General features: G+C 39.9%; 1 protein-coding gene across 3 annotated transcripts in view; it reads left to right on the top strand.

Annotated features, from left to right (window-relative positions):
- Positions 1-24453, top strand: part of SEMA5A (semaphorin 5A) — a 542694-nt gene that overhangs the window by 251704 nt on the left and 266537 nt on the right. For all 3 annotated transcript variants that reach the window (XM_070476478.1, XM_070476476.1, XM_070476477.1), the window contains one exon: positions 6505-6550. In XM_070476478.1, the coding sequence (XP_070332579.1) occupies positions 6505-6550 (46 nt within the window). The remainder of the gene's footprint in view (positions 1-6504; positions 6551-24453) is intronic.

The raw sequence follows: 24453 nt of genomic DNA, 5'->3' as shown, positions 1-24453 counted from the left end.
TGCTTAGCGATTTGTTTCTAATAGGCCACTGGGGGATGTGATGGGAGGTGGGAATGAGTTATTCATTCCTATAGTCAGTCAGAAAGAAATACACTCTGGTCAAGAGGGAGACCATACACTCAGATGTCTAGTGGGAGAAGGATGGAGGAGCTTAAGAACTGTCAGTTTGTGTCTGTCAAATTCAATGGCTTTGTGATTTGAATTATTCAGTTTACTGGATCTATGTATTCCTCATCTATCACTCTTAAAAGTAATACAGTTATTACATTTAAATGTGCATGTCAGATTTTATTCCATACCTTTGATAAAGAGTAAGTTCAAACCCAGGGAGGAAAATCCCATAATTTTATTGACTGTGGCCATAAAATTGAACTTTTACAGCCTTGTTAAACCCTTGCTTTGTACTTCTGTAATGCGAGGTGGGACATGGCAATAGAGACCAGCTCCCCTAAGCTATGTAACCAATATGCTTTTAGAATTTAATCTCTTAACCTCCTGCAGCACTGCCTTCTCCCTGCAGAATGACGATATTCCTCATTACTACCTATTTACATCGAGGGGTGTTAGGAAGATTAATGAGGCCACTTAAATGCTTTGGGTTGCTCAAAGCACTGCCCGAATAGAGAATCTGACCTTATGTGAAACATTTGGTTAGTATTCCCTGTTGGCTGGGAGCCAGAAGCATTATTCCTTCTTGCTGGAAAGGTTGGTAGCCTTTCTCTTGAACCTCACATACATTGTTTTCCCTTCTCCATGCTCTCAGTTGCAAGATAAAGTGATTGCCTCTTCCATAAAGCCCTGGAGAGCAGCCTCTTGCAGGGGACCATAGATCTTACTTTAGTGCCTGAGTGACCCAACATCTGGGAGTATCCATTTTTATATTCCCTTTAGAAGATTTTCTTTCTTTTTGTAACCTTTAACTTCATAGGTCATTCACCTGAACTGTGATGGATCAAGCTGTCGTAGGAGATTTCGGTCCCTTATGTTGCTAGCTGTACTGGAATTTTTCCAACAGCAGAAAAACACACTTGGAATTATCCTTGGAACCAAATAGTTTGATGAAAGTGTTTTGAGAATGGTAGAATCCACACTATGTTTTTGCCAGAGTCTTAAGTTCCAAGGAGATGATTAGGGAATTCCACACATTTTTCATGTATATTTCATGTTTTCAATTAAAAAAAAATTGTTGAAAATCATGATAGATAAAGTGACTACTAAAATGTATAATACTATGTATTTCTAATATGGAAAGGTCTAGCAAGGCATTAAATTGCCCATGGGTTTGTGTAGACATGTTCATGTATTAAACAAATATTTGAAAACATCTGCCAACTCTTTCTCACAAAATTGAAACAAGTTAAAAAAAAAAAGGCAACAAAAATATAACCATCCAACCAACACAAAAAGAGACCATAATTAGACTTTGAGGCGACTCAAAATTACAGATAATTCTGATAATGCCAAATTCAAAATGTTAAAATCAACTTAATCAACTGACTTTATGATTAGCAGGGATTACATATAAGTAAACTACTGAATACATTTTCTTACCTCTTTTGTATGCTGAAATTTCATTTAAGATTATTTAAGTATGGTATTCAGTTGTAGACAATAAAAATACACCTGAAAAGTGTTAGGAATTTATTGAACTATGTAATAATAACAATTATTTCATTAGATGGTCATTTGATTATCCAACTCTGTTGCTCATTTTGTATCTCTAAAAAAGGTCACAGTCTTTTAGGAATCTGTGTTAAGCAAGTTGACAGATTGTATAGTTTTGCCCTCTCATTTCACAAAGGATGGAACTGGGGCACTCTTAAAATAAGTATGGTTAGGCAGTTTCAGGAATAATTCATGTGAAATTAACAGAGAGATGAGGTACCATGTAATGAGCCAGACCTGTGGGATTAACATTTTCTCTTAATGGGGAGACATATGTCCCAGGCAGATCACAGTCCCAGAGGTGAATCTCATTTACCTATAACTGAAAGCTTGTCATGAGTAGTGCCAAGACTTGAATTATCTCAGAAACATTTGTAAATGCACCTGTGGATGAACAATGATGACATGAAATAATTGTACTATAAGAATGATTCCTCTGTATGTGTGTGTGTGTTTGCTGTCAGTTAAATTGGAAAGAGGACACTGGATGACTGATTGGTGAGGTGTTTGGCACAATGGTGTAAGGGACAGCAAAGTAAGAAGTCCTGTTTCTAATCACAGGTGTTTCTCTGAATCCTGATAATCTTGGATAAATCACACTGTGCCCCTTACTTTGCAGAAATGTCCAGAAAAAATATCAAGGGGTATATATTCTCTAATGACAACCTAGCTCCACAATTCTTGGACTTTATGAATTTTTTAGGTCAAAACTTGATAATAGGTTAAAAAAAATCACTACCTTGCATCTTATAACCCAGAAAATATCAAAGGAAAAGTTCAGATTTTTGGTGCTTTGCTTCATTAAGGTTTGAGGCATGGGATACTAGTGATGGTGATGGTACCTCATATTTACTGAGCTATCTTTCCTAGTAGGCATGCCCCTCTTCTCTGTCCTGTCTTTTCACCTATGCCATAGTGATTGATTACTGATGAGATGGTTATGAGGGTACCATAGTCTCAGTTATCTCGGGAAGGAAGAGTAAGTGGTTGAAATCCACTGGTAAGCCCTTTACAGACTGTTGAGACATGCATCAGATGTGGCCAGTGGAGCTAGAGTTGACTGCAGAGATGTAGACTAAGAGTGTACCATATTTGTCATCATCAATCAATGTCTTCCTACCTTGGTCCGTTTGAGCTGCTATTACAAAACACCACAGACTGGGAAGCTTATAAATAACAGAGATTTATGTCTCACAATTCTGAGGGTTGGCAGTCCAAGATCTGTATACCAGCCCTGTGGGGTTCTTGTAAGGATCCTCTTCTAGTTTGTAGACAGCGGACTTTTCACTGTGTCCTCACATAGTGGAAGGGGGAGGGAGCTCTCTGGAGCCTCTTTGGTCAGGGCACTAATCCCATTCATGAGGGCCCCACCCTCATGACCAAATCACCTACCAAAGGCCCCACCTCTTAATACTTTGAGGGTTGTATTTCAATGTATAAATTTTAGGAAGACACAAACATTCAGACCCTAACATTTCCCTCATGAATAACACCTGAAAACCCAGGGTTTTCAGAGAGGACCCTCACACCTTCAACCCTCACCACCAGGAGAAAGATGACTTTGAACTTTACTGTACAGTCTTCCTGTTCATAGCTCCACAGAGCATCATGGACACGACCACCCTCTTTCCTCAATGCTATGAAGCCTTCCAGCTCTTTCTTAGTGTATGAGAACCGCCTTTCTAGAAAGTTCTCAGAGACAACACTGTAGTGTGTGTGTTCATCCTTGTATGTGTGTGTGTGTGTGGGACAGCCGAGGAAGAAGAAAGAAAGAGAGAGTGAGAGAAAGAGGTGGCCTTGCAATATCATCAAAGCGCTCAAGTAATTCATTATTAAAAATACAAATGGCTTCTTTATTGGGAACATTTGCATAAAAACTTTTTTTTTTTCCTTAAAAGAGCCAGTGAGCTTGAAAGAGTGTGACCACTGGGTGCCAGAACGATAACAAGATGAACAATGTTGTCTCTTTCAAAAGCCTAGTGGTGCCACTGCCATCCGCCCCCACCCCCCCACCCCGACAACAACCCCATCACCTGAACACAGAGATAATTGCACCTGCTTATGCCTGAAACCTGCCTGTGCTGGAAGGCGGAAATGCCCTTTTCTTCTCCGTACAATGGAGAAAATACTGAGAATTTTAACATGTCTGAAAATGTTAATATTTTCCATAAACTACCTAGAAGTAGTTACTGGTAATTAAGTGCTGGTCAGACACCATTCTGTGTTTCCTTTGATTTAAACCTCAAAGCAACATCAGCGAGTAGATGGGACAAGTAGCTCCATTTTACAGATGAAAAGTTGGAAGCATAGTGTGCCTACCTTCCCTCCCCATGTAGTTTGGTGACAGAGCTTTGGCCTTTGCACAAATATCCTAGACAACGCTGCATCCTATAGTAAAGGGGCAGTGACTGCTGACAACTTCCTGTAGCCAGAAAGCCCATGATGGAACCAGCCTGGGGGTAGGGGACCATGGTGCTCATAAGAGGCTGTGAGTATGTCATTGCCAGTGATTGCCTCTGGTGCCTCTTGTAAGCCCCTCATCTGAAAGATTTATCTCTGGGTAGGTATGAAAGTGAAAGTAAAGTCAGTAAGTCATGTCTGACTCTTGGGACTGCATAGACTATAGGCTACCAGGCTTCTCCATCCATTGGATTTTCCAGGCAAGACTACTGGAGTGGGTTGCTATTTCCTTCTCCAGGGGATCTTCCTGACCCAGGGATCAAACCTGGGTCTCCAGCATTGCAGGCAGACACTTTGCCCTCTGAAACACCAGGGAAGCCCTGGGTAGGTATAGATTTCTAATTTCTCCTAGAAGCACTTTGCCGGTGTCTGTTTCACATCAGGTGAGATCTTGGCAGCTCTTTGTATTCTAGGCAGCCTTCAGTGGTGCTTCCCTTAGCAGCCTGACTACACTCCTCTGTTCCTGCACTGAATCATCTCTGAATTCATCTTCCTTCCCCTGCAGACAGATGTTTTCTGTTGGACATCTTGCCTGTCCATAGTGCTGGGCTAAATAGAAGTAGTTCAGCTTCCACATTCCCTCTTCAAAGGCATCCTCAGTTCTGTGTAGTAATAGTGTGAGTCGTTCAGTTGTATCCAACTCTTTGCAATCCCATGAACTGTAGTCCACCAGGCTTCTTTGTCCATGGAATTCTCCAGGCAAGAATACTGGATGGAGTGGGTTGCCATTCCCTTCTCGTGGGGATCTTCCCGACCCAGGGATTAAACCCAGGTCTCCTGCATTGCAGGCAGATTCTTTACCAGCTGAGCCACCAGGGAAGTCCTCTGTAGAGGTCTATGATTTGACCATAAGAAAAGAGGTGGGAAGTGTTCCCTCAGTGGCTCTGTGGTGGAGGTGCCCTGTATCATGCACTTTATTGAGCTGGCCAAAATGGAAAAACCTGAATGAATTTTTTGGCCACCTCCATATTTCAGAGGTTGAATTGAAGGCACAGAAAGAGCACAGTGAGCATGCCATTGTAGTGGTTGGAGAAGTGATTTTCAACGTGCAGGCTGGCTGTGTTCCCGTTGAGGGGGTACATAGTTGTGAGAAACCTGAGTTCCCTGGGGGCAAGGGCTGGTCCTCCTGAGACCACCCTGAAAGTGAACTAAATCCCTTTCTTCCTGCAGCAGTGTGCGCCTACATGTTTTTGGAGCCGGAATCATCCCTGTTTGTGCCTGCCATCTGCATCCCCACCATCGAGATGTTTCTTGGTTCTCTCAGGGCCGTGCCCATGGCTATTGTGGCTGTCCCCTGTCACCTCCTCTGGGACAGCGTGCTCACTTCCAACATCTGCCCACCTCCACAAGAGAGTGAAAATCGTTTACATTTGTTTCTTGCTGGTGTTGGGAGAATTGGTATTCTCTTAGTATTCTCTTACCTTGAACCATCCTATTATAACAGTATCCTCAGCTTCTCGGAGACTCCTCCCTGCACGCATGCGTTCTTGAGGTCTGCTCTCCACTCTGTCAATTTCTCCCTGCCATCACTGTTCAGCCCTGGGCTGACTTTCCCATCCATCCGTCCCTTGGGTGCTGCCTCTGCCACCCCAGCTTCTCATCTGCATGATGTTAAGATGTTCTTTCATGACTAAAGTTGGAGATCAATCCATTGTTTCTAAAAGCTACAGCAATATGATCCAAAGTCTCATGTGGCCATATCTACATTTTTCGCACATGCTCTGCTGATCTCTCTTGCATATTTCATTGTTGTTCCTCTTTATTGTTGAAAGCTGGTCATTTCCTTTTCTCTGATTCCCTGTTTCATGCTTAGGCAGCCAGAGATGACCCTTTCAAACCCTTGATGGCAGATAGACAAATTCATGCTTCTGAAGTTATCACACACAGAATCCATCCAGCGAGGTAGAGAGCTATAATAGTCAGACCATTGGTGAATTCAAAACCTGGATGTGTTTTAATTATAAAACTTGGTGAATGCAGGTGACCTATCAGGATGAAGCCTCACGAAGAGTGGTTTTGTATTGTCTTGCTGAACTTAAACTTAGTTTCAGAATTGAATACCCACGTCCTTTTGTCTGAATGGAATTCTGTGAATTCAGAGAGCTAGTTAGTAGTTTAGATTTACCTTAGTTCCCACCCCCTTATTCCTTAGCTTTCTCGTCAGTCTCAAATGTATGTTTTTGTTGATTTACTGAATGTCTCTGAAATCTGAGTTCCAAGGAAAACTGTGTTACACACAGTCTTAGCAGGAGATTGCTTTGGAAGCCAAAAATCGTTGTTGCTGCCTTTTTTTTTTCTCTTGTTCTCGTATTTTTTTATGAACTGTAATTTTTTTTAGATCTATTGAAAATGAAACTGTTCTCTTTTTGTATTTTGTAGAAACTACCTCTTCAGGTTACAGTTGGAGGATTTGTCTCTGATCCAGGTAGGTGCAATTTATTTTTCTCGAGCTTTTGTTTTCCATCCTAATTAGCTCTGTGTTTAAGGGGGTGAAGACAGATGTACGTGAAGGTGTAAATCAAGTCAGAGGAGGTGTTCCTTTCCTCAGAAGGTCAGGCTGTGGAACTCTTGGCTGACCTATTAGACATGAGTCCTCACCCGCTTTAATTCTCAATTAGCCCTCTTCCTTCTGGGCAGCCTCTTTTCCTTTCATGGAATCATCCTGACTTACTCTACATCAAATGAGAGCTAATTCAATGGATATTTCCTCAATGTTAGGGAGTGACCTTTCCACCCTAGTTAATCATTGATTATTCAGTTTGATTTATCCAGCCATCATATTATCAAAATCAGCTCCCTTAGAAAAACATCTCTGTTTCTTCTTTATTATATGCAATTAAAAAATATGACTATATGGCTTAAAAACCACATATGATGAAGAATTAGCGATAATAGATAAAAATGCAGTTTACCTAGATTTTTATATTTTTGTAGTTTGGAGAAGGAACCTGAGATGCTTAAGCCTGAACAGTGTATATTTTAATGGCAGATCTGAATCACAAAGGCCCTTTCAGTCTTTAGCAGAGTCTCTTGGAGAAGGACAGGGTCGTGGCATAAATATCTCCTCTACCAAGATTCTGGAACTCCCCATGAAGCACAGAATCCTTGGGCTGTATATAGTTGGGAAAAATTCTTTAATCACCCTCACATACTAGAAGTGACTGGCAAGAAGTTCATGTTATTTTCTTCTCTTTGTGATGCTGGTATTTGTGAACATTCAGGAAACTTTAGAGTTAGGATTTAATATGAAATTTAAGTTTTATTTACCAGTACCTTAACATAAGCCAACCTCCACAAGAAAACTAATATTAGCAAACACTTTAAAGACCAATAGAGCTGGGTTCATTATCTAGTTTCATGACTACCAGCAATTGTGGGCTTCCTCATCTGGAGAATAGCCACAAAACAATACCCACTGTCATTGCTGGAATTAAATAGTGTATGCATAAGGGGTAAGGCATAGTCATTTTGTAACAAATGTTAATTGTTATTGCTTTTTGAAAGTGATGGCAATAAATAATAACTTCTTAAATCATTTTATCACAGTGGACAGTGAATCATCTCTCTCCTGCAATTTGATGTATAACTAAAGTCTTTGAGTTGATCATTAATGAAATTATGAATGTATTAATAAGAAATCAGAATGACCAGCAGTTTAACCAAAATAGCATTTGATTTTAAATAGTCTTTTACAAAATATGTACATTATTCAACAGATAGATTTATTCTCATTTTGATTCTCATGGTATAATATATTATTTGGCATGTTCTATGTGTTGAAAAAGTGAAATGTGTAGATCTGTGTGTGTACAGATATATGTTTCCATATATATATCTGTTGATTTCCTAGTTCCCTAGCACCCTTGGCTAAGAAGGTCTAGAAGTATTGTTATTCCAACAGCAATGAACACACTGAACAATATCTAATACTTGGTTTCTAAATATAGTTATCCATTAAGAAGAGACAGGGCTTCTTAGAGAAGTAGCTGATTGTAGAGTTTTGGCAAAGAAAGTCCCAGATAAGCCTGGAAGACTTTCTTGTTTCAGAAATTAAACGATTGTTCAAAGAATGGTGGGAGCAGGTCAAAAGGATCTAAGAGCCAGCTCGATGTGGACTCACTGAAGAAATCTGGGACAATTTGATTATTAAAATAATGATAGAATCAGATTAAAACACATTGAATTAACTAAGAATCCATGAGTTAATACTAACATAAAAATACATGAATGAGTAAACAAATGAGACAAATGGACTGCTTTTCCTAATTCTAAAATACCAACTAGGAAATACTGAGTGAATGATTTAATTAGGAAATTATCATTTGGCAATGATCACATGAAAAACCTGATTCAGGCAAAAGTGATCAATGGATGCTAAATTTATGAGAGAAAGTTTGATGATGACCAAGGTATCCATATAGTCTCAAAGTCTTTACCTATAGAATTCTTATTAATTATAAGAGGAAAACTTGTGACTTGATCCTGATGAAGTCTGGCCACTACTGTGATAACCAACTAGTTAAGGTACTTTCACTATAATGGGACAAAGAGTTAGTATAAGCTTCCTGATTAGATGCACTGAAAAGGCCACAGCAAGATTTCCATATTACAGCCAAAAATTATAACCAGTTTCATAATGAGGAATCATCACACAAGCCAAACATGAAGGCCATTCTACAAAACACTGGTCTCTACTGTTAAAAACTCACCCTCACAAAAGCCATAAAGAGTAAGAAGAGCTATTCCATCCTAAAGAGAAAAAATGCATATGTCACACAAATGAAACACTTGATTAAAATTGTATCTTGAAGCAGGAAATAAGTTTTTACTTGCTATAAATGATGGTACTGGGAGGACTGGTGAAATTTTAATGTCTGGGTAGAAGATAGTAGGAATGTATTAATATTAATGTCCTGACTTTGATAACTATAATGTTATCAAAATGTCTTTGTTCTTTGGAGAATGTCTTTGTTATTTGGACAAACCTTCTGAGATAAGTAAGGGTAAAGTTTCATTTCTGAAACTTATTCTGATTTTAAAAAATTACCATATGTGTATATATATTACATTGTTGTTGCTTAATCACTAAGTTGTGTCCAACTCCTCTGCGACCCTGTGGACTGAAGCTAGCCATCTCCTCTGCCCATGAGATTCTCCAGGCAAGAATACTAGAGTGGGTTGCCATTTCCTCCTCCAGGGGATCTTCTGAACCAGGGATTGAACCCACGTCTCCTGCATTGGCAGGCAGATTCTTTTACCACTGAGCTACCACGGACGCCCATATATAGTGTATATTCATATATGTGTTTATGTATATACATGTTCACACACCCATGCATGCATGTAGAGAAAAAGAATCATAAAACAAATGCGATAAAATATCAGTGAGTAAGCTCGAGAAATCTCAGTGAAGGATTTATGAGAGTCCATTGGGCATTTCTTAAAAAAAAAAAATCCATGTAATTTTGGAAGAAATAGTGCAAAAATAAGGAGACGCGTTTGTCGTCACCGTGTGTATGATGTTCTCTTAGGGACAGGGGAACTAGCTGCACTTTACCCACGGTTGCTTCTCGTTGTCATGTCTGACTTTTGGTGGAAATCAGGTTGAGGTTATTGATGACATAAGTGTTCTTACTGAGGTTTGGAGAATTCATTAGCATCACCACCTGGCAAGAGTGAGCCTGGTCTGCTGACACAGGGCCAGCCAGGAAGGCAGGGACTTTCTGTGCGGAAGCTTTGACCACACAGCCCTCATCACAGATGTCAGACACGCGGCATTGTGATCAGTACACACAGCGCGACGCTTCTCTGCCACGTTTTGCGGGTGTGTTTGGTGCTCAGCTTACTGCAGCTTGGAGACTTCCCTCTAGAAGTTCTTCATACAGAGTTTTTCTTATATGTCAATAGTTAAGTTGTCCTTTTGATTTCTATGACTGTTTTATTTCAACTTAAATGGCTATTTCCAAGGGTAACAATGGGCTTCCTTGATTGGCTCAGTGGTAGAGAATCCAACTGTCAGTGCAGGAGACATGGGTTAGAACCCTGGGTCAGAAGATCCCCAGGAGGAGGAAGTGGCAACTCACTCCAGTACTCTTGCCTGGAGAATCCCCATGGACAGAGGAGCCTGGTGGGTTACAGTCCATGGCCTTGCAAAGAGTTGCAGACAGCTGAACGACTAGAAAACAACAAGGGTAATGAAAAAGAGTTGGCACGCCGATGAAGGAAGGGTTATAGTGCCCAGTAGAGACATTATGTGATCCTCATGGACAGTCTAAGGTTATCTGATGATCACACTGAAACAAGTAATATGAAGCATTATTTTTAATTGAGGTATAGTTGTAGAATATATGTTAAGTGAACCCCATATTGATACATAATCCACAATTTTTAAAGGCTGTATTCCATTTATAGTTATTATAAAATATTGAATATATTCCCTGTGTTGTACAATATATCTTTGTAGCTTCTTTATTTTAAACATAGTAGTTGGTACCTCTTAATCCCTTTGGGGGGAAATTATTTTTAATAATATATTTTACTTAACTCATTATATCCCAAATATTAACATTTGACCATGCAGTGATTACAAAAAAAAAATAATAAGCTACATTTCTGTATTTTAATTGTATTAAGTCTTCAAAATCTGGTGTGTATTTCACTCCTAGAGAACACATGGGTTTGAAATAGCCACCATTCAAGAGTGGAAAAGCTCTTTCTGACCAGTTGGACTGTGCCCTTTGAGATCACGAGGAGCAGTAGCATTTATGACTTCCACGCCTTCAGTTATTTGTAGAAATAGTGTTTCCTCCAGGGACCACCTGGATTAATTGAATATTTTAGGCTATAAGTTTTCTCCTTTTCTCTCTCCTCATAGATAGAAAATAATTGCTTAAACGTGGGAAAATCAGGGAGCAGAGCCCAGAAAGGAAAAGCAATTTGCAAAAACAGTGGAGAGAATCGGGGCTGGGAATCAGTGACATTCCTTATTTAACACTAGACAAAGCTTCATTTGATCTGGCCCCTCCCTGCCTGACAGGAGGGTCCACTTCCAGTTGGCAGATGTCTTGGGATGCTTCCTTGGGTCTTGGAATGACAAGTTGCTCAAAACTTCCCAGACTGGGGGCCACTTTCCAACTCTCAGCATCTACTCAGGTCCTCTTTCTCATGAACAATTTTAATCCCATTCTCTTCTCGATCTAGAAGATGTCAACCCTTGGGTCTCACTTTAACTGTCACCTCTTTGTAATCCACCTTGAGTCTGTTTGGGCTGATTCTCCTGGAATGTGTTTCATAACCCCAGCTTTTATCCTTGATGATTTCCTCTTGTCTCAGATTGAAATTCTGTCTGTGTTCTGTGGAGCATTTGATTTCTTTGTGTCTTCAGGATTATATGAAAGTTGATCATTATATGTAGTCATCTGGCAGGTGATAGACTGGAAAGAATGTCTGTGGAAGTTTGCATCCCTTGATACTTAATAATATATTCACTCTGCAACTTTTTAAAACTTTATCATTAGTGGGGCATGGGTGAACTTCATATTTTTGTCCTTAAATTCAAGAGAAGGAAAGTAATGACATCTAGGGACTAAAGAAGTGCAGAATGCCTGCTGAAAGTCATGCTGAAACACACATGTGCACACTCCCACCCTACAGGAAGATTCTAGGACAGTATAATTAATTCCTGACTCTGACCCATTCCTTTCCTTTTACGTGCCAGCCACCTGGCTGCTCCATCTTACTCTGCGCTTTTCTTCTTCCCCAGATTCTTCTGCTTAAGCACTGTCTTAGGATCAGTAATGAGAAAACAGACGTTGAACAAGGTTCCTTTCTTGAGTTTCTATTTAGTGATTTTTGCAGAGTTCCAGAGCCTCCCCTTGACTTCCTGACCCCTGAATTCAATGTGCTCATCTGTGTTCTGCAGCCAGCAGTTTCCAGACCCCCCCACCACCACCACAGGAGCACCGTGAACACCCTTAGCGCATCCTCCCATCTCCCATTGGTCCACACCCAATGACTTGATGGTCCCAGCACAGTGACTTGACGGTCCAAACTTTCATTGTTTAATGAGGGTTCCAGATCTTGTTCCTGCCCAAGGGGTGAGGGATGGGTGGAAGATGCAATGCTGGTATATTCACAGAAATCAGAGTCTGTTATCCATCCACCATGGTCGGGCTTTGTGGCTCAGCTTGTGGAAATGCATGGAAATCCACAAGTGAGAAAAATGGACTTTTGTGAAGTGGCTTTAGGATGAGAGACTGAACTGTGAGGTCAGGCTGCCTGATAAGCCTGATCCTGACCACAGTCCAGAACTGGCATCAGCAGAACCTTGAATCAGAGTTCTTTTTCCCCCTTTTTCCCTAACAAAGTCAAGACACCACTAGTGGAGTTTCTAAAGCAGCCAGGATTTGAGCAAGGATTGGGTTGGGACTTGATTACTATTACTCCCAGTGAACATTATCTGTTTGAGGTAAATCTCTTAGCATCACTGCAAAAATATTCACCTATAAATATGCCATGAGCTAGAATGGTTCTATCTGGAATATTTTTTGTGATTTTCAAATATGCATACCTTAAAGTATCAAAGTGAAAGACCCAGAGGAAACAAAACCTGTTTTTCATCAATGACTGGAGAATCAGATATTCATGTGACATCATTTATAAGGCGTCTTTCTGCTAGGAGGCTGTGATAAATCTCCTTGCAGCTCACCGTGTGCTGAAATGTAGCCTCCGCATCTTGGAAACCAGTCATTTTCAGGCGCAAGGATGGAGGGCATGGAATTTCCCGTCAGGCGTCTCTCCACTTCTTGTCATAATAACAGATCCAACTCTTCAGCGTCACTTTTTTTTTTTTTTCTTGCCTTGATCACAGCGGTTATTTTCTAAGAACAAAGCTTTCTGGAAAATGTAAAAATGCAGCTGGCCTCATGAGGAATTGACAGCGTTTGCCCATCTGGGGTTGTGCCTGGGATGGCCCGAGGTAGACGTGCCTTGAGCAACCTCCTATGAACATTGGGAGAGCGCAGCTCATTTAACCTCGATGTCTTCCTAACGCACTTTGGGGAAATAGCTCAAAATTCAGTTTTGTATTGCTTTGTTACCGAGGGAAAGGAATTCACAGCCTGTTTCTCACTCACAACTGCTGGAATAAGCAGAAAAAATTGAAATCTGTGTTCCAATTTGCCACCTGCCTCACTCTGGTTTCTAAATTGAAAACTGTTAAGTCTCTGACGACCTGGTCAATATTGGTAGAAAATTTGCTCCTAAGTTAAGGTAAATGTTAACTTTGTTTCTTATATATTTGGGTTTGGGGAATTGCGTTTCAACTCCAGTCAGTTTCCAAGTCAGTATTTCTCAATTAGGGGCAGCGTTACCTGCTGGGAACATCAGGTTGTCACCACTGGAGGGGAAAGTTCTAGTGGCATCTAGTGGGTCAAGACCGAAGAAGCTGCTAAACTTTCTGCAATGCCCAGGACAGCCCCTCGCTGCTCAACCAAGAATTCTCTGGCTCTAGCTGCTAACAGCACCAAGGTTGAGAAACCCTAGGTTAAGCGATCACTGCCTTGGCTTCTGTGTGTTTTGAAGAAGCCACTTTTCAAGTCTGCAATGTTAACATTATTGGATTAAACCTATAAGATTAATGCTTGGGGAATTTTCCTCTTTAGATTCTTTCATATATTTAACCAAACACATGCATGAACCCTTAGTGGCATTTCTAAAGAAGCTGCTGGGGTTCTTGAGTTTCAATTGCTTCCTTTTATTAATATGAAATTAAATTTAAAAACAAATTGAGTCAATTTATAATAGCAAAACCCTCTCTGATGGGTCATAACAATTTGATACAACTACCCTCTGTTGGAATTCTTCTATATAATTTAAAGAATGATGTTTTAATTAATAATTTAGAATAACTATTCAAGTAAGATATTCACATTGATTAATTTTTGCAGTCTTGTCTTACATTTATATTGGGCAATGGAAAACTGGTCTCCTGTGTAGTCCTTAAAAATCATGATTCTAAATTTTCTTTCTTTTCTGCCTTCCTTTGTCAACTATGTTCTTGAAATCATACTGTTGTAGAAGTGACTGGCATTTTAGAGATTAAAGAGCTTAGAGATCTTTATTATAAATGTTCAGGGCTCTGAAAATGAAGGCTTGCCAATAGTGGTTATGGTTTTATGGGAATATGGCCATGCCCATTTATTTGCATTTTCCAGCTCATGATTATCCTTAATAAATCTTATTGAAACACAAACACACCCACTCCTTTGGATGTTTTCTATGGCTGCTAGATCAACTGGGTTGACCAGTTGTGTCAGATACTGTCTAGGCTACAAAGCTAAAGTATTTACTGTCTGACCCATTAAAGAAGTTTGTCACCTGTTATGATACCAAACAGGTGGTACAGATCAAGATCTCCGTTAAGTGTTTCCTGAATGGATGAGTGAACACAGTATGATGTGCTATAGTTCTTTGTTTTTGCTTTTTTCCCAGACATTGTGTGGTTGATGTGTTTATTTTGACTCCTTGGTCAATAATTTTCATGGTCCTCCCTAGACTGTGACCTGTAGGTTGGCAACACACAGTGTCACCATTTGTCCCCAGATTCTTGTCTCTTCCTCCCACTCCCTTGGTAAACGTTTCCCATCAAGAGCTATTTTATCGACCCATTTATTCAAACACTTTCCTTTTCTCATAAGTTCCTGGAAGATTTAGTTTCTGGTGTATATTTTGTATAAAGTGAAGTGAAAGTCGTTCAGTCGTGTCTGACTCTCTGCAACCCCAGTCCGTGGGATTCTCTAGGCCAGAATACTGGAGTGGGTAGACTTTACCTTCTCCAGGAATCTTCCCAACCCAGGGATCAAACCCAGGTCTCTCGCATTGTAGGCGGATCCTTTACCAGTCAATGAGGACTAAGATTTTACTAGTTTCACAGAAAGGAGTCACACTGAGTTCATTCTGTTAACAAACAGCCCTTCACTCCTAGTGCATAAACACACATCAGAAGTGTCTTTCTTACATGATGACGGTCCAGGGCAGCAGCTGTGGGGACTGTTTTCTCTGCTGCCATCCAGGACCCGGGGGCTTCTGCCCGTGGTGCCTACAGGGCAGCATGGAAGGAAGGGTGGAGGATGGAGCAGAGAAGATCTGCATGGCCCATGCCAGGAAGTGGCACGCCCCTTCTGCCCAGTGGCCACGAGGTCACAGAGCCTCAACCAACTGCAAGGAGGCGGGGATTATAATTTATCCATGTACCCAGAAAGAAGTCAAAAACTCAGACCTTCAGACATCTGTAGGTATTAGCATTTTCTCCCAGAAGGTGCTAGGAAAACAAGATTATCACCTAGGGCTATACTTCACTGATACCGTTGTCTGCCTCTGCCCCCCGCCATTCCAGCCATTCTGATTTTCTACTGTACACACAGATTTATCCATGCTTCCAACATTTCTGTAAGTAACAAAGCAGGGATATGTTGAACCAACCACTTAACCTCTTCGGACCTCAATTTTCTTGACGGTGCATTTGGCCAGGAGAGCTGGGGAGAAGAGTAGGCTGGATCGCCCCTGCAGTCCCTTTCAGCATTAAAATCTTAATGTGTGCTCTCCTGCTGCTGATTCTTCCTTCTGTCACTGCTTGAATGACTTCTGGATTCCTCCTTCTTTAAGGAAAACTTGCCCTGCAATGGGAAACCTGGCACTGTTCTTATTCGATGTAACTTTAATGACTTAATGTCATGAGTTAATGATGACGACAACAGCAACAGTGATAGCAGACCGTGGTTTACTGTGTTCTTACTCCATACACAGCTCTTCACGTGCATCAGTTCAGTTTTGTTTTCCCAGTAGCACTAAGGTGTAGTAGGTATTATTTTCATTAATTTGCAGAGGAAGAGTTGAATCTTGGAGAGTTTATGTGATTTAGCTAGGCTCACCCAGCTGCTATATACCAGAACTACCATTCGGATCTGGGTATATTGGGCTCCAGGCTTCCAGGGTAGCTCAGTAGATGAAGAACCCATCAGAAGTTCAAGAGTTGTAGGGAATGCGGGTTCGAACCCTGGGTCGGGAAGATCCCCTGGAGGAGGGCATGGCAACCCACTCCAGTATTTTTGCCTGGAGAATTTCATGGACAGAGGAGCCTGGTGGGCTACATTCCATGGGGTCATAGAGTCGGACACAATGGAAGTGACTGAGCATGCGTGTACGCACATTGGGTCCCAGATGACAGTCTCTTAATCACTAAAACACTATTGTACTCATTACAATGTGAGTAATGTTGCACCACCTGTGGTTGACCACTGGCCTACAGTAGATAATTGTTCATTTATAATTACAATTTTTATGTGGATTTAAGCCGATTTCCCTGAAAGTCTGACACAAGATCCTTATGCTTGTACTTTATTGAGGTTATGTTCTCAGCACATGGAGGGATGAGGCATATGGCAGATAACGAAACAAGACAAGCCTTTGCTCTCAGCTGGGGTCCAGCATCAGGCTGATTCCAGGGGAATTCCAAAGTATGGATGGAATCTCAGTAGGTCCCCTTTGAAGCAAAGGTTTGATGATTTATACAACTGCAACCTTGTCATAAAGCAACAGGTTTTTGAGTTGGGTAGGGGGGTAGTGGTGGTGAATCTCCTGGCAGAGTGACTCTCATCAGCCAAGAGCAGTTCTCCAGAGATGGGGGTAGCCTGAGTCAGAAACTGTCAACACTGCCAGAAGCCAGAGGAAGGCGTATTGGCCTGTGAGAAGAGCTGGCTGGGGTGCCAGAGCACTCAGTGTAAAATGCATCACTCGGTATTTGTAGGCATCTTACTTTAGCTTCTTCTTATGTTCTAAACCCTGACTATACCGACACTGGTCTCCATCACCAAGGAAGCAAAATATTTTTATATCCCTGAAAAAAATGTAGTACATACTTGATTGTTGAATGCATTCTGTTGTGTTGTACATGTCTTGCTTTTTAATAATTTTCATATCCATTTCCAAATTTATGCCTCACTTGCAGCCTCAAAAACTAAATTGAAGATGCATGAATATTTTTCTGAGTTAAGTGGATCATTTAGTTTTATGAGTTGAGGTCAGGGAGTTTCTGCAAGTCCATAGCAAACACAGTCTGACAATCACAGGCTGCAGACAAATGGATGGGCCCATTTCATTTATCTAAAACGCATTTCTATTTCTATTTCAGAAGTGGCCCCAGTACCTGACATAGCTATCGAATGATAAGCATGCTCGGAATTCTCTGATCTGCTTTCTTTTTCCTAATTTTGACTGTCTCTCCCAAAAAGCTGACCCAAACAGATAAACTAATGTACCAGGAAAAGCCTTTGTTTTAAATTTAAGTAATGCATTTTTTTTTTTGTTTAGGTGAGAGATTATACATGCCAGAAGCTGAAGTCTCTTAGTTTCCTAGAAGCCAAAGAAAAATAGCAAGGGAGAATGATAGATGAAAAAATGTGTCACTTTGGCCTACCATTCTCTAGAGTGAATGGGCTCAAATTCTTGGTGATTCTTTCATATGTGAGCTATTTGTCATCCTGAATTTGTTCAGTAACTGGGATGAAGTTGAGAGAGTAGCTGTGGATTGAACTGTAATGGGCTCTACCTTGATTTAATATATGCCCATCAAATGCTCCTTTTGCTGTTCTCACATAGGTAACATTTTCGAGTCTATATAATACTTCTTCATTAGGTTACAATATTTAATCTATTTGCAGCATTACTTACTAACCTGGAGGCTACTCATCTTCTTTCAAAGTACAGAATATGATATCTGTTAAGATTTTGTGTGGGCTGACTGTATAGTTTAATGCTTGAGGTTCAACCCTATATTCATGTTTTGGAAGTCATCACTCACTGATCACATGTTTTCCAGAAGGGAGAGAGGCAAGCTGCCCTATTATCATTCCTATTAGAGAAGCAGTCTATTTAATGAGAAAATAGGTATAACTATGTATGGAGTGTGTTAATATTTACAGGGAAGAGATCTTGTAAAGTCTTTTGCTGAAAAATTTTAATTATCATTTTAATAAAGGAGTATTGAGCTCAAAAGTAGTCTCAAAGTATAGCTACCCATTTCTGGTTTAAGAAGGTAGAGAGAATCCATGTGCTGATCTTCCATCCTTCAAAACATAGCATTTAAATGAAGGTAAAAGTGCATAAAAGGAAAAATTTAAAGAATTCCAGAAATGTAAGCTTTTTTGGAGAAACAAAATTTTGGAAATTTGGTAAAATATAAGAACAGAGAAAACTGCAGTATAAAACATGATAAAAACTAATTACTTCAGATGAATCAGTAATAGTCCAGGGTATATAACATATTAAAGAAATTGCAAATATTATGAACAATGAAAATCAAGAAAATATTGTAGGTATTCAGTGAGAAATAAGACTGAACACTCAGGATCATTTCAGTCCTTTTCTGACATGTGACTTTGAGAATGTAGGAAGTATATTTTTAATGTTACAAGCCTGCAAGAACTAGTAAAATGAGAGAGAAGATAAAACTATCAGAGTTTTAGGAAGAGGCAAGCCTCTGGTAAATGACTACTGCTCAGAAAGAGAAACCAACAGATATTTTAGCAAAGAGAAGTGTAGTCACAAATTAAAGACCTCACAGACCAAATAGACTTTAAAGACTATTACAAAGGACAAAGAAGGACACTACACAATGATCAAGGGATCAATCCAAGAAAAAGATATAACAATTGCAAATATATATGCACCCAATATAGGAGCACCATGATATATAAAGCAAATGTTAACAAACATAAAAGGAGAAGCCGACAGTAGCACAATAATAGTGGGGGACTTTAACATCCCACTTACAGCAATGGACAGGTCATCTAGACCAAAGATCACTAGAAATCATAGACCTTAAATGACACATTAGACCAGATGGGCTTAATTGATATTTATAGAGCATTCCATTTGAAAGCAGCAGAATTCTTTTCAAGTGCATTTGGAACATTCCCCAGGATAGATTACACGTTGGGCCTCAGTAAATTTAAGAAAATTGAAATCACATCAAACTTCCTTTTCGACCACAATGCTACAGGATAGAAATCAACTGCACACACACACACACAAAAACCAAAAACCAAAAACTGCAAACAATACAAACATGAAGTCTAAACAATATGCTACTTAACAAGCAATGGGTCACTGAAGAATAGGTTATGAGACCAAAGCTGTCATGAATAGGGTTAATAACCTTATAAATGAGACCCCAGAAAGATCCCTTTCCTCTTCCGTCATGTGAGGTTACAGCACCATCTATGAACCAGGAATCTTCCCTTCACTCAACACCTAATCTGCCAGCACCTTGATCTTGGACTTCTCAGCTTGCATAACTGTGAGAAATAAATTTCTGTTCTTTATAAGTGCCCAGTTATTGGTATTTTGTTATACTAGTCCAAACAGACTAAGAAAAGAGGTAATCATTGTTACCTCCAAGAAGAATAACATTGGTTTGAGAAGCATATCTTATTCCACAGCACATCTGTGGATGTGTGTGAGTATACATCTGTGATACTGTCATAGTCATGAATATGTAAACATTGAGTATCAAAGCAGAATTATAGTAAATTCATAATGAGAAAGTGGGGATGGAAGGATGTGTGTGTGTAGTTGGGGGAGAGGGATAAGTTGGGGATAAAAGGGCACTAAATGATATTTTTAGCTGAAGCAATCAAAACAGCAGCGAAACCATATTATTTTGAGATTTGGAGATAAATGCCAAAATAGACCAGTGAAACAGCTGGAAGTTCTTCTGTAGAACAAATAGTTTATCAACCACAAAACAGAGGGCTTTCTTCAGTATGCTGTGCTAAGCCTTGTGGCTGTCTTTATAAATTAAGTACTTGTTTAACTTTAGTTTTAAAAAAACAACACAAGGAAAGATACTCTATCCGTAAAGCATGAAAAGGCTGCCATGGAAAAGTGAAAACCATTATCAAGAAAGAATTCATAGAATTAAAAATATAATGTCTCATAAAGACAGTTCATCAAAAATATGCAAAAAGAGTTCCATAAAAATGCCTTTAAGAAGAAAGTAGATATTTTTGTCTGTCACAAGATTAATAACAGTTGGAAAGTAGTTAATTATATGATGATTGTTTTTATCAAAAGGAAAAGTAGAAATGTGATTAGAAATTTGATAGGAAAACAAAGATATATAATGAATATACAAGAATGTACTCCAAATATAAAACAAATTTTTTAAAAATGGGATATAAGCAAAATTTAAAAATGAATATAACATGTAACAAATATAAATATCAAACAAATGCAAAACAAACTTAAAATATAAAACACACTTTTCTAAAAACAAGAATATGTATATACCAAATAAAACCAAATAAGATGACTTTTAGTATGAAGAACCGAAAGCAAAAAATATGGATGTGCATAAGACTGCAGTCTTTATTTGTGTGTAATTTCTAAGATTTATTTTAATTAATGACACAATCAACTTTCAATATTTATCTTTCCCCAAAAAGTGATTTGTCTTTTATGAATGGGACTCTTGCTTGATAAATGCTCATCTTCTGTTTTCTGTATTTCTTTGAGAATCAAGCTAAAAACAAGCTTAGATTTTAAAGTTGGATCCATTTCAAAATATTTCTTATAGGATTTGTTAAAATTTATAATTGTCAAGAACAGTTTTTTTTTAAAAAACTTGTTTCTTCTGATTCTTAAATAACTGATCCAAGTTTTACTTCTTGGAAAAATAAACATGTTCTGTAAGGAACTATGTGGTTAAAAAATAAACAGCAACCTTTATGACCTCATCATAAACATGTTTACAACATTTTTTTCAAAATATATTCCTTTTAGGAATATTTTAGCAGTTTACGTGTATGGTGAAGAAATATGAAATTTAGGCATTCCTTCAATTTGATTTCAAATTATTTTGCTTCTTTATATTTAATTTATATTTTGTATCTGAAATAAATTAACTAGTACCCATTTGTATGTGGTGGGTGATTTGGATTCTCCTGTTTGTTTTTTTATTATAATTTTCATAATTGTATGCCATATATATATGTATATATGTAATATATATATACATATACATTATTTCTAATATCATCAAAGGCTAATAAATTTAAACAGACTCATGAAGGAGAGAAATCTGATTTCAACACTTCTTGCCATATTGTAGTTAGTTTCTTGCTGTTTGTTGTTTAGTTGCTAAGTTGTGTCTGACTCTTTTGTGACCCCATGGGCTGTAGCCCACTCTGGTCCTCTCTCTGGGATTTCCCAGGCAAGAAAACTGGAGGGGGTTGCCATTTCCTTCTCCAGGGGATCTTGCCCACCCAGGGATTGAACCCGGGTCTCCTACACTGACAGGTGGATTCTATACTACGGAGCCAGTTAGTTTCTTGGTGGAAAGCGTGGCTACCCACTCCAGTATCCTTACCTGGAGCATCCCACAGACAGAGGAGACTCATGGGCTATAGTCCAGGGGCTCTCAAAGAGTCTGACAGCACCCAGCACATCTCTTCCTCTCAGCATGAACCTAGTAGGAGAGTCAGAGAAGAAATGCTGTGAGCGTGGGTAAGTGTCTTCTCTCCCACCCTCAGTAAGCTTCCCTCCAGTACCGGCGTGTGACTTCAGATTTCTCACCGGGTCACCAGCTGCTTCTGCCTCACTTCTAGAGCTCTGTCTTTGCCTAGACGTAGCTGATGTCACTGTCACAGCAGCTGGGATATCTGTGGTCCGGGATGGTGCCTTGATGACTGTTGCAAATCTGCTCTGAGAAACAGCCCAGGACATAAAAATGAGAGTGAAATCAAATGTTGTTTCTACCACTATCTGCTTCTTCATCCGACCAGACAGCAGGTTTGAGATTCCGTTTGACTTCTGTGGTGGTTCAAATACATGCAGTTGACCCTGGAACAACATGGATTTGAAATGTACAGGTTCACTTACGTGTGGGGTTTTTTTCTCAGTAAATATGTGCAGCAGTACTCCATGACTGAATCCGAGGATACAGAAGCATGAACACAGAGGGTCAACTGTAGTGATATCCCATGATCTTTGACTGCACAGGGGTCTGCACCTCACCCCTCACATTGTTGAAGGGTTCACTCTAATGACTTCCTAGTATCTTGAGAATTAACACAGGAGGGTTAACGAAAGAGCTCACATTTTCACCCATAAGGGGCGTCTGTCACTGTCTTGCTTGTTGATTTTTCTTCTGGGATTATCAGAACCTACTCTGTGATTCTAACAGTATTGCCAGTGACATGGTGTGGCAGGTTGAAAAACTGCCCCCTCCGAAGATCCCCATGACCTAATCTTTGAAACCTGTGAATGTTAACTTATTGTGACAAAAATGTAGTGAAGTTAGAAATCTTGAGATGGGGAAGTTATCTTGAATGATATGGATAAGCCATAAATAATAAATCAGTCCTGAATATTCATTGGAAGGATGATTGCTGAAGCTCCAAAACTTTGGACACATGATGTGAAGAGCAGACTCATTGGAAAAGACCCTGATGCTGGGGAAGATTTAGATGCAAAAGAAGTGGCCTGCTGAGGATGAGATGTTTAGCTAGCATCACTGAATGAATGGACATGAATTTGGGCAAACTTGGGGAGATAGTGGAGGACAGAGGAGCCTGGTGTGATGCAGTCCCTGGGGGCACAGAGTCAAACATGATTTAGTGACTGAACAACAACAACAAAGCCTTAAATGCATTTATAACTGTCCTTTGGAGAGTGAGGTGAACAGATATTTGACCCCCACACCTGCAGAGAAGAAATTCATATGTAGGTGGAGCAGAGGGGGCCTGGAAGAGGTTGGCCTTGAAGACTAATGCGGCCAATCTTTTGACTTAAACTAGTTGGTGAGATTTTATCACTTGTCACAATGATAGTGACAAATTCTAAGGGCTTGGTTAAAATGATTTTAATTTTATCTGATGTTAATGTTAAAACTTTTCCAGGTAGATTATAATGCCAGTGTATACTTAATTGAGACTCCTGAGGCTTATGAATTTACTGCCTATAATTTGTCTATGCTTTGAGAAAAAAGACTCTCTTTAGAGCACTAGGTCTAAAGTGTGATTTGGGTCCCCAAGTGTGATTTTCTTCTGTTTACAAAAAGCATTATCACTGGTTGAGGGTATCAATTAGCTCTGAGAAACACGCTTGGCTTGTAAATGCAGATCTTAACTTATTTGAAAGTCACATTTAAACCAGGTATATGTGTGTGTATGTTAGTTGCTCAGTCATGTCCGACTCTTTGTGATCCCATGAACTATAGCTCACCAGACTCCTCTGTCCATGGAATTCTCCAGGTAAGAATACTGGAGTGGGAAGCCATTTCTCCTCCAGGGGATCTTCCTGACCCAGGGATTGAACCCAGGTCTCCTGCATTGCAGGCAGATTCTTTACCATCTGAGCTATCAGAGAAGCCCTTAAACCAGGTAGTTCTGTTCTTTAGAAAGAATACAAGTTAAATGTAAACCAATTATAAGGAAAGCTGAGTGCCAAAGAATTGATGCTTTTGAACTGTGGTGCTGGAGAAGACTCTTGAGAGTCCCTTGGACTGCAAGGAGATCCAACCAGTCCATCCTAAAGGAAATCGGTCCTGAATATTCATTGGAAGGACTGACACTGATACTAAAGCTCCAGTACTTTGGCCACTTGATGCCAAGAACTGACTCATTAGAAAAGACCCTGATGCTGGCAAAGACTGAAGGCAGAAGGAGAAGGGGACAACAGAGGATGAGATGGTTGGATGACATCACCGACTCAATGGACTTGAGTTTGACCAAGCTCTGGGAGTTGGTGATGGACAGGGAGGCCTGGTGTGCTGCAGTTCATGGGGTCGCAAAGAGTCGGATATGACTAAGTGACTGAACAGACCGACTGATCCTTTGTTTGGCTTATTCATTTCCTAGGGCTGCTGTAACAAATTACCACAGACTTAATGGATTAAAACAAGAGATATCTGTTCCCTCACAGTCCTGGAGGCCAGTAGCCTGAAATCCAGATGCCAGCAGGACCATACCTCTCGCAGAGCTCTGGGGGATGATCCTTCCTGCCTCTTCTCGCTTCTGGCGGCTCCAGGTGTTCCTAGGCTTGTTGGCACATCATTCCAGTCTTTCCCTCATCTTCATATGGTCCTCTCCATGAGTCAGAGTGACAAATCTCCCTCACCTTTCCTGTATAAGGATACATGTCATTGGATTAAGGACCCATCAGATAATCTAGAGTGATCTCATTTTGAGGTCCCTTAACTGGATTAGCAAAACCGTTTCTCCAAATAAGGTAATATTCACAGCTTCTAGGTAGACATATCTCTTTTGCAAG

This window comes from Odocoileus virginianus, chromosome 14 (assembly GCF_023699985.2).
Source record: "Odocoileus virginianus isolate 20LAN1187 ecotype Illinois chromosome 14, Ovbor_1.2, whole genome shotgun sequence".
Taxonomy (NCBI): Eukaryota; Metazoa; Chordata; class Mammalia; order Artiodactyla; family Cervidae; genus Odocoileus; species Odocoileus virginianus.
This window is presented reverse-complemented; position numbering and strand designations above follow the sequence as displayed.